At 37.7% G+C, this 17,114-nt stretch overlaps 1 protein-coding gene across 1 annotated transcript in view; it reads left to right on the top strand.

Moving 5' to 3' along the window:
• Window positions 1–17,114, top strand: part of LRP1B (LDL receptor related protein 1B) — a 1,653,255-nt gene that overhangs the window by 869,438 nt on the left and 766,703 nt on the right. Inside the window, exons 16-17 of the mRNA XM_075529151.1 lie at window positions 2,161–2,301; window positions 6,534–6,659. Of these exons, the coding sequence (XP_075385266.1) occupies window positions 2,161–2,301; window positions 6,534–6,659 (267 nt within the window). The remainder of the gene's footprint in view (window positions 1–2,160; window positions 2,302–6,533; window positions 6,660–17,114) is intronic.

The raw sequence follows: 17,114 nt of genomic DNA on the forward strand, positions 1-17,114 counted from the left end.
GCTGGATCTGAGGCCTTGCTTTTACAACAGCATGTCCTTTATCCTCAGAGACCCCACTGATTTCCCACTCACTTGAGTAACCTCTGATCTGTGAACCATTATGCTTGTCAGAAACAATTCCACTTCTCTGCCTGATTTTCCTCTGCACAAAATGTCCAGACAAATTTCTAACTTTTTTTATTTTTAACATTTTATTAGGGGCTTATACAACTCTTATCACAATCCATACATATACATATATCAATTGTATAAAGCACATCTGTACATTCTTTGCCCTAATCATTTTCAAAGCATTTGCTCTCCACTTTAGCCCTCTGCATCAGGTCCTCTTCTTTTTCCCCTCCCTACCCGTTACCCCTCTCCCTCATGAGCCCTTGATAATTTATAGATTATTATTTTGTCATATCTTGTCCTATCCGGCGTCTCCCTTCATCCTCTCCTCTGTTGTCCGTCCCCCATGGAGGAGGTCACATGTAGATCATTGTAATCGGTTCCCCCCCTTCCAACCCACTCACCCTCCAATCACCCAGTATCGCTCCTCACACCCCTGGTCCTGAAGGTATCATCCACCCTGGATTCCCTGTGCCTCCAGCTCCCATATGTACCAGGGTACAACCTCTGCTCCATCCAGTCCTGCAAGGTTATGGGAATGATTTGCTCTGTCTTGGCTTTAAAGTTAAGAGCACCGGTTTCCGATGGGAGGGTGGGGTGACTGCCAGCCAGTTGGGTTTCATGAACTATCATGGTTTTGGTGACTTCTCTCTCCACCAGTAATACACATAACCACCTCACCCAATGTATTAGATGGCCAATGACTCACTTACTTTCACAAAACGATGCCCCAAACAGCAGTAGGCTGGCGTGAAATGGTGCAGCTGCAACAGCCCTATCTGGGAGGCCCTTGGTGAAGGCTGTCATGAGCTCATTGGCTGGATCCATCTCACTGAGGGTCTTCCTCATTTTTGCTGACTCCCCAATTTACCAAGTATGATTTCCTTCTCCAAGATTTGGTCCCTCCTGATCATGTTTAAGGTACATGAAATAAAGTCTTAGATCTGGCTAAATTTCTTCCAAGAAAGATTTATTTCTTCTTCTCATAGTCTGGTAAATTATCTGTCTATCTATCTATCTATCTATCTATCTATCTATCTATCTATTATCTATAATTTTACCATATTATAAATATGGCAACACATCTTCAGTCTTCTGTTTTCATTGTCTAGCTTTTGCTTGCATATGAGACAATTTAAAATATCTGGTTTGGATCAAGTGCACTTTTGTCTTCAAAGTGAAAAATTAGTTTTAGTTCTTAACGAACGATTTTGCAGTCTCCCTCCAATCGTAGTGCCACGTTTCTCTTTACGTAGTTGTTTCCCAGATTATTCACTCAGCAGACAGTTTGAGATTAGAGAACATGAAATATGCTAAGAAAAAATGTTTCCCTTCTTGGAATATGGATATAGAACAGCTATGTTTTCTGGTCAGTTCAATCCTTTCTCGCATCGTCAGCTGAACCAGTGTTCTCCCTCACTATCTAAGGAGCACAACTGATCTTGACCATCAAGGCAGGGTGTTGCTGTCTTACCTTTTCATTTTGATTAATTCTCACAGAACTCATCAATCAATAAAACGAAGGTCATTACTTTTTATCATGCTGATCCCAAAGCTTAGGTGTTGAGCTGCTACAGGATGGTCAGTGGTTCAAACGCCCCAGTGGTTCCGTGATAGAAAGAAGAGCCAGATGCCATAAAAATTTCAGTCTGAGAAACCCTGAATAAGGTTGTTAAGAATGAAAATAGACTCAAGAGCAGTCGATAATTTTTTGAATTATTTTATAAACTGTTGTGATCATTAATTGAGAATATAAACGAAAATTATTCCCAAAGTAGAATAAGCCCAATGTAAATTGTATTATTGCTAAACTTAAGGTTGCTATTGTTATTTTTTAGTCAGAGTTGTCTAAAATAAATCTTTTGTAACCAATGTAATAATTTCAGGAGAAAATGAAATTTCTCATTCCAGAGAATACTCTCACAGTAATGTTTTCCTATGTTCTATAAAGTAAAATAAGGCAACGTTTTGTTATTATTACACAATTTACTTTTAATGTACTGACTTTAACTCACATTGTTCATATTCCCTGGATTTTTTGAACCCTAGTTAACCCTGGCGAAGTAGTGCCCCACATGTGCAAGAATGGGGAATTCCGCTGCCGAAATCGACACTGCATCCAAGCTCGGTGGAAGTGCGATGGCGACGACGACTGCTTGGATGGGAGTGACGAGGACGCAGCGAGCTGCCGTAGGTTCTCCTTCACGTGATCTGAGAATGTCGTTTTTTCCCCATGAGTCTTTTATTATGTGGAGTATCAGAAAAATAGTGAAAAGTCCGAAAACAGCTAGGATAAAAATTGACCTCTGTTTGTCTCCCAGTAATCTTTACAAAGAGAACTTAGATTGTCTTCTCATCCTTCTCCAATCCACATAGTATCATTTGTGTTTCTCAGAAATTCATCCCGTTCCTGTAATACGCTGCCATTTCCCTGACTCAAAGATCAAATTTGAAGATGGGAAAGTAAACCTACACCCCACGTATAGAATTATCAAAAAATCGTATGTACAGAAGAGCATTATAGCTCCTTGAGAATCTAAGACTTGAAAAAAAAAAGGCCCTCAATGAAATAAATAAAAATGTTTCACACATGTTAGTACTTAACTTCACAGGCTCAGTGTATGTAGAAAATAAACATGGAACACACTGATAGAAATTTAAGTAGTGAGTTTCTTCACTTTGAGTAGTATTCAGACATTTATCATTTACTAGAAAATATTTTCTTGTAAAAATAAGAAAACATTTTTGTATAAATATAGAGAAAACCCTTTGAAAAGCACACTGAGTAAGAGTTTGTGAATATATTTTATTAGAGTCACTAGTTAATCGTCTTGAAAAACTAAAATATTTGTATATGGAAATATGTATTACAGAGAAAAAAATTTAAGTTTTAGAATTAGATCTAGGCATATAATTTTCACTAATTGAATGAAAAAAAATCTTTCCAATTAGCATCACATTCTAGGTGAAAATGGATTAAGAGTTAATTGATAGATTTTTTAAAAATGAATCATATAAAAGATTAAATATACTATGTGAAGAATTGGTACAATAGGTTTCCACACACAGATCATTTGGCCATATGTCCTTTGGAATTAAAATTCTAAAATTATGCATTAACAAGCATTTTTCTATTGCCCATCTATAGACAAACAACTCACTTGATCATCATAGGCCCTTGCTTCAACATAATACAATTGTTATTGTCAATTACATTATTATTCACTTGGAAAGGAAGAAACCTCAAAAGAAAATATTTGAGATTAATATCTATTGTCCCGAATTAAGGCTATTGTCAAATATTTGGGGCGGCAGGTGCATGCCATTTGATGGTCCAGGTGGTTTTGCTTTACCTGCTTGTTTTATAATTGACAGGTCATTATTTGATTGCCTCACCCCTCAATTTCACTTATGGCCTAAATGAGAGCTCCAAATATGCAGTGTTCTCACGGCACTCACTACCTGTGAACACAGACATGCTGCACCGTGATAAGCACGCATTAGCCCTTCAAGCCTCTGCTTTCATTTTGCCTCCAGCTCACAAGGAAACTCATATACCCTATGGCTGATTTTGATAATATCATGCTTTAGATTAAGGAAAATTAGACAATTGAATATCAGAGTAATATAATGTTATAAGAAATTAAATTCATGGGTTTGCTTCTAAGTAACAGTGAATGGAAACCAATTATCTTGTTTACTTATTTAGTGAATATTTTGCAAACATATTCTATAACAATGCACAAATAATCAAATAAGTTTTGTGAGTCTAGTTTGACAGCTGCCATGGGCAAGAATAGGACTAATTAATTCGCCCAACATATGCCTATTATGTGCCAGGAATAAGTGTATACCTATATGTATGCATATTCTGTGCCAGGAATAAGGATATGCCTATTTTGTGCCAGGAATAAATGTAGGCTATGAGATAAACATGAGAGGAAAACAAACTTGCTTTCAGTGGGCTTAGATTCTAATAGAATGCAATATACAAGTGTGGTAAAATATACAATGCATTTTAAAATGTGCTATGCTAAAAGGTTGCAACTTGCTATATTGAGACATTGCGTTGGGAGGATGACAGGATATAATACAATATATGTGAAGGGGGACTATATTTCTTATGCTTATTATTGTGTTGAAATTTCAAAATAGTTGTTTTCCCGTAATATCCGTCATTTCCACCTACTCAGCCAAGAATGTGTCATGGATTTCACTCATGGGTTTCCTCTTATATTTGCACTTCATTTCCAATTTAGTAATAAGTCCTATCTCTTTTACTTCCTAGACAATTGATTTTTGATCTCCTCCTAAATCTTATCGCCCAAATTAGACTCCCAGCGGGTTAGTGCAGTGGGTGTTGCTATTACTCAGACTTCTATTCCGTAACTAAAGGTTAAGCTTCACTCTACTTCTAGAAGGGTTTTCACAGACTGGAATCCAATCTAATTTTGATAATTCTCAAATTATGTGGATAAGTTCTAAAATCAATTGTTTTGCATATGTGCCTTGTGTCTGTTTTTAACCTTCACTGTCTATCCTGTAGCCATTTATAAGGAGATCAAAAATATGCCTTTTTTGTTTCTCTTGTTGTGACAATGAATGTTTCCTTCCCGGTCTATGGAAATTGCCTGAGTTTGCATCACGTCCTGATAACATCAGAAAGCCCTTCCCACCATAGCATCTCCCGTACATCTTGTTATCGTAGTTGACAAGCTGTTTTTCATATACTTTCTCATCTGGCACAACTGTGGGACTAATTGCTCCCTGAGGAGATGTCTTACGATTTGTTCAACTTTGTTGTCTCAGAGCCAAACACAGTGATTGGCACAGAGATGAACGGTGAACTCAATGAGTGAATCAATGAAGACCATCTCCGTCGGTCTCCAGCAATATGCAATCTTTGAACATATTGCAAGGATTCTGAGCAGCATTATATTCTTTCAATGCCATGGCTATTATTATAACAACACATAAGTCATATCAGAAGATTATGTTCGCTTTTAAATATGCATTATCTGTGACCTTCAATTCTACAATTCTGTCTTCTATATTTCACAAAATATAGAATGCTGAACCACTAGAGTATTCTTGTGGTTCCTCATTTTTTTCAATTCCCATTTGAATAATTGACCAAAATTGAAAAGTTCCTTGATCAAGCTTCACTTAAGTGGATGTGCATAAACTGGACATTTTAAAATTTGGACCTTCTAATGTACTGTATGGCTTTTACTGCCTGTGGACCACACTATTCTTCAGAATGACTAGAAAACATTTACCATGTTGAAATGCCAAAAATTATAAGGTTTGTCCCCCTATCTTTCTATTACATTTGAATAAAAGCTTATTATAAAGTAATAAAAATACTTTATCACCAAAGCTACTTTAAAGCAATTATATATTCTAGAAAATGACTGTGACTACACAGAGTTGCTATCGAGCAGCATGATGAACTGGCTACATTACCAATTCTAAGTGAAACTAATAACAGAATTCCTTTTTATTGCACTGATGTGCAAAAACTGGATGAAAGGAAAATCACTTTATAAAGCATGTTGAAGCTTAGAAACAAATGCTGAGAAGCATGACAATTCAGTAGGAATTTTGCCTCCAGAAAGCAGAAAAAATAATCAAAGAAGGTTCACATTAAGATGGCCCCCCGATGTGCTTAGATAGTAGAGGTTTAATGTTTGTCAGCTCACAGCTTCCATATGAGAGTGAGTCTCTATCATTATTTCCATGGTTGCATGCCTACTTGTTTGCCTGAAGGTCAAAATTCGTGCTGATCATTTTCACTAATGGAATTATTTAGGATCTCATATTTAACCTTAATATCAACTCCAAGTCAGAAAAGATCCACTGGTTTTGTGTGTGTGTGTGTGGTTTTTTTTTTTTTTTGCCTTTTTATTTCTTGATTTTCCTTACAGTCTTAAGAAACTTTAGACCAAAGCAAAATATAATACAGTTAGACTTGTTTAATATTTTAACAAATATGTAAGTGGATGTGTGGTTTTAAATAAAGGACTTTGGGTATGCATGATGAAATTGGTTTCATTTTTAATGCACACATTTATGCTGGCTACTAAAATTTTAAGTTGGTTGAAAATGGTTTTGACATAAATTTTGAAATAGAATGGCCATTTGCTTTAAAATATGGAAAAACAAAGTTTGAGGATTTGTAAAGTAAATACATGTATCTATTGTAATGTGAGATTGAATAACGTGGTAATGTCTGTTGAGGTGTTACATTTTAACAAAGTCTGGGATATTTGGAGTTTATCTTAAAATATAATGAATAATGGAAACTCTGGTGTTTATTGTACTCACTTGTCATAATTATTTTAACTTATCCTTATCTGTCATTCAAAACAATCTCATTTTTATCTAATGTAAAATGACCAAGGTTTCTCTTCCCTCACTAGTCAATCATAGTTGCCCAGATGATCAATTTAAATGCCAGAATCACCGCTGCATCCCCAAGAGATGGCTTTGTGATGGAGCTAACGATTGTGGCAATAATGAAGATGAATCCCATCAAACGTGCTCAGGTAAGGGTTTGCTTGGACATGCAAACACACCATCTCCGTAAAAATGCAGGTCAGTTGTTGGAACAGTGTGGGATGTGCCTCGTGCTGATGCTCTGGTTATGGCATCAGCAAATGAATTCCAAGTTTGAAACCACAGAGGAGGGAGTACAAATTATCTTTTATTTAATCCTTGGGCATAACTCTTCTATCCAGTGTAATTTGGCACTCCATCTACCCATATGGTTTGACTGTTGGCTCAAACAACAGCCTGGACAAGGCTTTCTGCTGCTAAATCTGCCTTGGCAATCAAGGTGGAGGCAAATTAGTGTGCTGTCATATAAGCCATCTGAGAAAGACCTCTTTTTTGACTTTCACCTTGAAAAAATAATTTATATGTTTTTTTTCTTACTTAGTCTGCTCTGGAATACCTCTGTGAATAATTTTCTGGTCACAGCACATTATTTATGTGGATAGTTTTTGGATTTTTATAAAAATAAATCCCAAGACCTTTAAGTTTATTTATACATCCATGTCATTTATCATTGTGCAGTAAATCTTTAAGTCCCTAGTCAGATTCTCATTGACTGAAAACGTGCAGCCTGTGGTACAGGTTGCAGCACAGCACCACAAAGGCCATTATTAGTCAGAGAACTGTTGAAAAATACATCGATAAATAGTAGCTTGGTGCTACTCTTTTAATAATGAAGAAATATGTATGTTTTATGGTTCATAGTTATTATCATTAAAATTAAATTTTAAATAAATTACTTAGATGAACATTGTATTAGTCTGGGTAGACAAGAGAAAAAAATCCACTGAAACTCCTATGTATATAAGAGAGAGTTTTATATAAAGGGTAAGTCTACATTAAGAAAGCATCCCAACCCAATGCTGTCCAAGCCCTAAGTCCAACATTAGCCCATTTATCCAACACCAATCTACAGAGTCTTCCTCCTTCTCACAAAACACACGCTATGACACCAACTACAGAAGGAAAGCCGGGTCAGTGAACGTGTAAGCATCTCAGCGCTGTCAGGGTTCTCCACATGACTGCTACAGCACCCAGGGCTACATTGGGGTAGGTCCATGTGGCTTTTCCTCAGGGATGTCTCGCTGGAAGTGAGCCTTGCCAGCTGAAGCAGGGAACTGGCTAAGGCAGCTGCACCCTTGTCCAACCATCACAAAGCAAGAGACCCGAGAACTAGAGAGGCGAGGCTCACCACCCTTCAAATAATCCCACATGTGTATATGGGCCAGGTTGGAACAGTAAACCTTAACTATCTCAAACATCAAAACCTATCAGCCATCATTCTCTCTGCACAAAAACAATCCTTATTAAATAAAATTTTAACAACATATTTGAGAAAACTCTAAATATAATGTCTAGAGAGAACACGCTGATGTTCAGAATCCTAGTTTGTACTCTGGCTTTATCATGTTTATTGTTCAAATGCTTTGTATTCTCTAGGCCTCAGTTTACTCACACATTCCTTTAAACTCTCTCAGAATACGTGTGAACTAGAAATCATTTCCAAAGACATGCTCACCAAGCTCAACGCAAGCCCAACACAAGAAGACCTTTGATCTAACCAACATCTTATACTTATAACATCATATATTTTCTAATTCTAAGAGAAAAACAATACAAATAATTTTAAAATGTGTTTTTATGATTTCTATGTGAAACACAAGTTATTTAGTAATCAAGGATTTTCTAGGATATCTAAGAACTTAATTTCATTCTTTGTTCCTATCCTAAATTCCTCTCATTGTATAATAATGCATATGAGAGCAGATATACCTAAACTCACATCATTGATGAGTATAGTCGGATATAAATTCATGAAAATGTGGTGTATTCAAAGTCATTCTTCTTTATACCAAACTATTCTATGCCACCACCACTTGTCTATCAGGTTTTCACACTGCAGTGCCAGAAGAGGAGCATTTCAGGCCAGAACATTATTGGTACTGAGTCAGTGCTGACTCATAGTGACCTCCTGTGGGTTTCTGAGACTATAACAGTTTATGGGAGTAGGAAGTCCAATCTTTATCCCACAGAGCTGCTGATGGTTTTGAACTGCCTACCATGTGGATCTTAGCCCAACTCATTCCCACTACACCACCAGGGCTCTCAGGTCCAAAGGTACTCAAAATATGATTGAGGCAGAGCTGCCTTCTCAAAGTAGACTTGGCTGTAATGATGTGAGTGGCGTAAAGCCTGTGAGAGTAAAGACTTTGGGACCTTCATTTGCTGGTGGTGTACAACTTTAAGTGAGAGTAAACAGTTTCACAAATGGAACATATCTATTCATGTTCAAAGAAACTCAGTCAAGAGAACTAGTGTTAAAATGTCAATACCAACCACTAAAGCTGGTGATGCATAATTGTAGAATTCTACCAGTGGCTTGAATCTGAAATTAATCAAATATGCAATTAAGATGAATTGATCATTATTGGTGATTGGAATACCAAAGTTGGAAGCAAAGATGAAGGAACAGTAGTTGGGAAATATGGTCTTCGTGAGAGAAAGAAGGCTGGAGATCATAGGATAGAATTTTGCAAGGCCAACTTGTACATAATAGCTTTTTTTCAACAACCCAAAAGGTGACTATCTACATGCACTTCCCTAGGAGGAATATGCATAAACCAAACATGGCCAGGGGCTCCCTGTGGAACAGACCAGCAATTGCTCATATGTATGCTCGGGTCAAAGGTGAAGAAAAGTAGGACAAGTCCATGAGAGATAAAATGTGATCTTCATTCTATCCCATCTAAATTGCTAGACCATTTAGAAAACAGATTTGCTTCATTAAACACTGATGTCAAAAGACCTGATGAACGGTGGTAGGACATTTTTGCGCTCTTCATTCACGAACGAAGAAAGCAAGAAGTCATTGAAAAGGCTGGGAAGGAAAAAATCAAAGTGGATATCAGAAGAGACTCTGAAATGTGTTCTTCATCAGAGTGTAGCTAAAGCAAATGGAAGAAATGATGAAGTCAAAGAACAGAACATCTCAAAGGGCAGCTCCAACACACAGTTAAATATTATAATCAAATATGTAATGATTTAGAGTTAGAAAACTGAAATGGGAACACATGCTCAGCATATATTAAAGGAAAAACCAAACATCAAGCCTCAGGAAGCACTATTGAAGTCTTCTGTGGAAAAAAGATACCGAGTGATTGACAGCACATCAAAAGAAGATACCCTGCACCAAAAGAACTAGTCAAGATTTTCCTTTTCAAAAAGTAACATTTGAGCCAAGAACCAATGTTGCTGAAGGAAAAAGTTCAAGCTCTCCTAGAAGCATTAGCAAAAAAAAAAAAAAACACAGTCCCAGGGATGGATGGAATAACCACTGAAATGCTCCAAGCAGTGGATGAAGCCCTGGAAGCACTCATCACCTAAGTCAGGTAAGTTGGAAAATAGTGTCTATGCTAGGGAAGAGGAAGGTGACCTGGCAGAGAGAAAAGCAGTCCCCAGACTCCCTCACTCTCAGGCAAACGTCACACCTCCAAGGAGGTGTCATTAAGCTACCACTGGATTGACAGGTTTGACTCTAGTCTAGTTGACATAAAATCATACAAATGCCACAAAAGGTGACCCAACAAAAGGCTAAAATTATAGGAGAATATCATTAATATCACATGCAAGTAACATTTTGCTGAAGATCATCCAGTGGTGGCAGCAGTACGTTGATGGGGAGCTGCCAGAGCTTCATGCCAGATTCAGAAGAGGACTTGGAATAAGGGTTTGCCATTGCTGATGGCTGAGAAATCATGGCTGTAGAGTATACCAGAAAGATGTTTCCTTGTGCTTCATTGACTATACCCAGGCATTGTACTATGTGGATCATGATAAAATATGGATAACCTTGAGAAGAATGGGAACTCCAGAGCCCTTCTTCATGGTCATTCAGACTTGAACATGGATCAAGAGGCAGATGTGCAAACAGAACTGGAGAATGTTGCATGGTGTAAAATCAGGAAATGTGGGCAATCAGGGTTGTGTCCTCTCACAATCATTAGTCAAGAGCAAAAGGTTACTTAGGGGACTAAAGTGCACTCGATCCAACCCATTTTGTTGTACACAGGAGAGTAATGAGTTGGAACTGATTTGATGGGCTTCCAACACCAACAACATTTTAAGCGAAGGACTTAAGTAGACTTTCAGGTAAGGTCAGTTTAACTTTTCTCAATTTGGCTTAGCAATATCACTATAGTTTACAATGAAACATTTTTCCAAGCCAGGAAAATGTTTTAGGTTGTGGTCTCCATAGAAGCAAAACCAGTGACCCTTGTATGTGTATGCATACAGAAGGACATATAATATCAAAAAATCGCTCACAGAGTTGTTATTGCTACTGTTAGTTGCCATTGAGCGTGTTCCAACTAATAGCCAGCCTGTGGATAACGGGCCAAAACGTTGCCTGGTCCTGTGCCATCTTCACAATGTACCTCTGCCTGAGCTTATTGGTGCGGCCACAGTGTCAGTCGGGTTTGGCGAGGCCCTTCCTCTTTTTCACTGCCCCTTTAATTTACTGAACCTGATGTCCTTCTCCAGGGGTTGGTCTTTCCTGACCGTGTATCCACAGTTTGCAAGATGAATTATCATAATTCTTGTCTCTAAGGAGCACTCTTCCAAGACAGAACTGTTTGTCCTTCAGGCAGCCCACGGCACTTTCAATACTGTGAGCAGCACCATGGACTTCTCCAGACGGAACCCACAGAAGTCAACATACCGGCCTCTGTAGGAAGAGAGGATGGAGCAGTGCATGATCAGTAGCTACCATGAAGTCAGAGGCTGACTGTCAAGTAGCCCGCCAAATGTTCATATTTACGTTCAGGTTGAAGTGGAAGAAAATGAGAATGAGTTCACAAGAGCCAAGATTCAACCTGAAATGTGACAATAGCTGAAGAACAGATTTGATTCATTGAACATTAAAGAAAAACAGAAGACTTGATGAGCTCTGGGAGGACACAAGAAACATCACGCATAAGAAATGAAAAAAAAAAACAGATGAACAAACTAAACCAGTCATTGAACAGAAAGTGTCCAAAACTCGAAGAAGCATTTCTACTCTCTTACAGAGTCACTACAAGGCAGCAGTGACTGGATTGCCGTGGGATGGACTTGACATTGTTTCCATACAACAGTCACTAGACACCTCAAAAGATCGCGTAAAAAGAACAAAGAGAAAAATAAATATGCTCTAAAACTTTTAAACTGATGAACTAAAGTGGATGATTCATATAGTCCATTTCATGGTTAAATATTTTTAATATATATTTGCTAGATACCAAACCAAGACATTAGACCCATTACCTCCCATTCAATTCCAGCCCAGATTGACCCTGTGCGACAGATAAGGATTATCACACAGGATTCGCAACATTATAAATCTTTTTTTAATCATTTTATTGGGGGGGGGCTTGTACAACCCTTATCACAATCTATCCATTGTGTCAGGCACATTTGTACATTTGTTGCCTTCATCATTCTCAAAGCGTTTGTTTTCAACTTGAGCCCTTAATCCTCGTAATCTAGATATTTAGAGACCACCAGCATGTCCATCCATGTCCTTACTCAAATCCCAGCTCTATTTTGATCACATCATATTAATTTTTCTCATCTAAGCCAGAAAATTGTACTAAATTCATAGAAAAAGAAGTCCTGGAACTTATAACCCATCATCTTTCCACCGTGTGCTTCAGAGCATGTAGGTTTGCATGGCTGTGCTTTCAGATGGAGACCATCAGGCCTTTCTTCCCAGAGGCCTCTGGGTGGACTAAAACCATGAAATTTTTAGGTTGCGTCTCAGATTGTTAATTATGTTACCCAGGGAATTCAGACTTTTTAATAGGCAGGTATAACTGTATTGAGAAAACGTTATGCTTTAAAGATCAAATGCTTTACAAGATAAATTGAAGAAAAAAATGATATGTTTCTTGCCAATAAGAGTCTGGGAATAAATGTTTTGATTAAAATGTAAGCGCGGTGAAGGTTAGCAATAGCGTGTAATTCTTTGGCTTTGACACTCTATTTTTCTTCTGCTTTGTGGGATTTTTCATTGTTACCACGCTGCCAGAAAAAGTGATTAGTGATGGATAGAAAAAAAATCACTGTGACTGAAGCTTTGATTCAACTACCAGATAAACATTTCTGCTTGAGTAAATGTAAATCTTATCTTTATTGAGGCAGTTTTGCTTTAATTGTAATTCTTTAGGATTGCTGTGTTAATTATACTTCTAAACCAACACAAATATGTAGGGAGAGGAATTGTAGAAAATAAAGTTTGCACCTTTATGTCACTAAATATGGGAATTTAAAATTAAAAAAACCAGCTCCTTTTTTTATTCTGATTCATAGAGACCCTATAAGAAAGAGTAGCCTGACCCATAGGTTTCTAAGGGAGTTATTTTCAGGAATGCCAGCTGCCATCTCTTTCTCCCAGGAAGAAACCGTTTGATTCAAGCTACCAATCTTGCAGTTGGTTTCTGAGTACTTCAGCCACTGCATCACAAGGACTCCTATCCTGGAGACTGAAGCTGATACTTCAGTCAATGTGATTATGCCATGTACACAGAACTTGAAGATTTATGGAATGAAATGTCTTTCCCATTCATAATTAGCTAAATGTACCTAGTAGACTAAGCCCATTGTTTACCTTATAAAGAGACCAAACAATGAGATCATGTATTTTAAGGACATAGGGACTTCAAATAATAAGCAAGTGGATATTCCTGGAGTCATAACAGTTTGTCAGACTTTAGATTTAATGAGGTGACACACAGATCTCCTCACTTCACAATGAGATGCGTCTTATAGTGGATCTTAACTGTTTTCCCTCATTCTGCTCTCTAATTATCCGAGTTCTCTTAATGACAAAAAACGATTTGATAAACCTTTGTCAGTATTAAACCTAAATAATTAGATGAGAATACAATGATCCAAGAATATTGAATGAAAACAATCAAGCTAGATAAATCTTACTTAATCTTATTAAGTAATCAATTAAAAGTTATTGGACAAAAATACTTCGCATTTTTATTTTTCTCAAAGCAAGATAATAAGAAAGACAAAAGGAAGGGATGGTAAGGAATAAAGGAAGAAGAGAAATAAGTAGAAAATAAAAATAAAAAGAAGGGAGGAAAAAATAATTGAAATAAGAAATTCATTGAGTTTATTGTAAATATCAAAAGATAAAAATGTGCTCTTGCAATGGGTTAAATAATACATATTTGTATGAAAATTTTATTAATCTCCTTGAAATCATCTTCAATTTCATCTTCTTCCCAGCAAGTAAATTAATGACAGATATTTGTGTTTATTCTTTCACCTCCTCTAGGGTAGGAAAAGAATATAAATATATATAATTCTCAAGTATATAGTTTTCCTGTAACTATTTCCTTGGTATTTTATTTTATTCTAAATGTTAAATTTTATTCTAAATTTTATTAAATGCAAATGCAATAATAAGCAAAACTAATCAGTTTTTGCAAAATAAATATTCCATCCTAAATTAATCAATTTCAGTTTAAACATATTCAAAAGAATGCATATCTATTGGAACACCAAATATCTGGTTTAAAAAAAATAAGTAATAATCCGATAATTGCATATAATATTTTAGATCCAGAACCCTTAACTAGAGTGAAAGCAAATCACATAGTGAATGTTGGGGGAAATTTTTCATTATCTTTAATTCTGTTTTTCCATGAATTTTTATATCTCCCTCATATACCAATAAGCCAGTAAATTTTCAAATTTTCCATTTGTTGTTTATGAATTCTTTTAATTATTTATTCATAATATATACCTATCTCTAAGTCACGAGGCATGTATATTTTTAGAAATTTTTAAAAGTTGTCTCTGAAAGTTCATGTTAGGAAATCCATTGTATTGTGTCTGGGTTACTGGACTTCTAGCCACTCTCTAGATCAACCACCAGCCCCAAGTTCATAGGATGTTTCATGAAAGCGAAGCACAGCCTCAGGATTCTCCATGCAGTAATGGCGCTGGGGTACCATCTCTGACCCCCTAGGGCTCGCTTGTTGCCAGAGAGAAGTCAGACATGCCTCCACCCTGCATCCTGCTTTGACCTCCTCTAACACCAAGGGTTCTTCCCCAGAACTCTACTTTTCTTCTGGGTTCAATAATTCCTTGTAATGGCAATACTGAACTCAGAAATAATACTCACAAATAAGGGGCCTTACTAGGCGTGTAAAGAAACCTTGTGGAATAGTAATTATGAGTAGTCCTGCAATCTGAAAGGTCATTGGTTCAAAGCCCTGGCTGTTCCTTGGGGGAGAGATGCAGCTTTCTACTCCCATAAAGAGGTACCGTTTCAGAAACTCACAGGAGTAGTTTCCACATACACTTTATGGCAGTGAGTGGAGTAAAAATATTAGGAGAGTGAATGAATGAAAGACCACAATCCAGGATGAGAAAGCTATAAGGATACAGCCATTGGTCCACAGCAGCATCTCGCCTCAATCAGCAGTCATGTCTCTCTCTAGGCCTCAACCTCTCAGCCATGGGGTCCCTTGACCTCTGACTTCATGGACCAGGGAGCCAGCCTGCTTCTCTGCCTCTCTGTCTCATGGTGTCAACATCTTCTTCTGCCCTGTGTCATGGTATTTCTGCCTCAGCCACTGGGGCCACTGGGCTCCTGGTCTGGGTCTCGAACGCTTCAGACAGAGTTCTCCAATGGGCTCCACTGAGCCTCTTCTTCTCATGGTCCTGAGATTTCGCTCCCTCTGTCCTGCTTCAAAGATGGCTTAGATCTCTGCCAGGCGTGGTGGCTAAAGCTGCCCAATGCCCTCTATGAGGAGTCCATCTACTTTATTGGCATAGTCCTAGCCAAACATGTTGTGGGACTCTAGGGACGTGCATAGAAGAGCACAGGCAGCCATGCATACCTGACCGGTTGGGCAGTCCAGTCAGGTGCTCTCATTGAGGGGGGTGTCCAGGTTATGCCCTGCTCGGCAATCCGTGTGGTCGGCAGTTGAAAACCCCCAGCAGTTCGGCAGAAGAAAGACTGGGCTTTCTACTCCTGTAGAAATGGTTACGGTCTCGGAAACCCACAGTGAGTCGCTATGAGCCCGCATTGATTCCATCGAAGTGAGTTTGTTGTTGTTGTTGTTGTTGTTTAGGATATCCAATCATTTGGTGGAATTACAGAGACATGGGTAGATGAACCATATTAAGAAATTGCTCTCCATCATTTTCAAGCATAGGAGACATAATGAAATCTATAAATTAAGCAAAGGGCTCCAATCATTAACCCCGGAAACCTAGGTCACGTGGGCTGTTGCCCTTTGTCCATATCCAGTGGCAGAGTGGTGACGAGCTGCGCCACAAGGTCGGTTGTTCAAACCATCAGCCGCTTAGTGGGAGAAAGACGAGGCGTTCTATTCCCATAAAGAGCTAGAGTCTCAGAAACCCGGTGGGACAATTCTACCCTGTAGGGTCTCTATGTATTGGAATTGACTCGATGACAACGAGTTTTTATTTGTCTGTTTGACCTAAACAGTATACTTAGTCTGAGTATCCACATCTCAACATATTCCATTCTTTTTTCTTTTTTTTTTTGCCGGGTGAAAAGAGTGGATCAGATACTTGAATTCATGAAGATATATTTGTAGCTCAGAGGATTGAGCGGGTGTAGGCTAGACAGGCAAAGAAAAACAATCCATTGAAAGATGTATGTAGTGCCCTCAGGCCTGGGCCCAATGTGAAGGCAATAATGAGGCTAGGCACACTCTTATACTTTAACAGGTTGACCTGGCTCTAGTAGAAAAAGCAGCCAAATCCCCTGTAGAAAATAATCTCTTTCCATAATAATTTTAAACCACTGCCTTAAGCTAACTTAGAAAACAAGGCTCCAGGTTTATGCTCACTGAAATCCTCCAAAGAGCTCAAAGCAAAGTTCATCAATAGACATCATACATTTTTAATAATAAGTCATACATTTTATATAACAAATGCTGAATAGTGAGTCTAAAAGTATCCATCTTAAGATTAAATGTATGTTTTAGAAAACATTTTCTACATCTTGGCTCTATAACATTGAAAGTATTAGTGGGAAAGGATTATTCTGCCTCATAATTAGAAGTTAGATACTATGTGATATTCCCCAAATGCTTTCTCCTAGATTACATTAAAAAGTTTTCTCGGTTTATTGTGGGGAAATTCTTTGTTGCTAATTAGAAATTGGACTAAATTACATTTGGCTGTATATTCATAAGCATGACCCAGGCCAGATATTTTAAAATAATGAATTCATAGCTTTCTTCGTGGAAATGAATGAGGATTACCCATGATCTGGTTACTTAGCAGTCACTTTAACTGAAGGGCAAAGCAAGTGACCTTTAGAGCAGACAAACACACTGGTACCATGGAAGTTTAATATGAAACATATTTTTTAACAGTTTACCTTCATAGAGCAATAAAATGTTTCTATGGATAAC

This window comes from Tenrec ecaudatus, chromosome 13 (assembly GCF_050624435.1).
Source record: "Tenrec ecaudatus isolate mTenEca1 chromosome 13, mTenEca1.hap1, whole genome shotgun sequence".
NCBI lineage: Eukaryota > Metazoa > Chordata > Mammalia > Afrosoricida > Tenrecidae > Tenrec > Tenrec ecaudatus.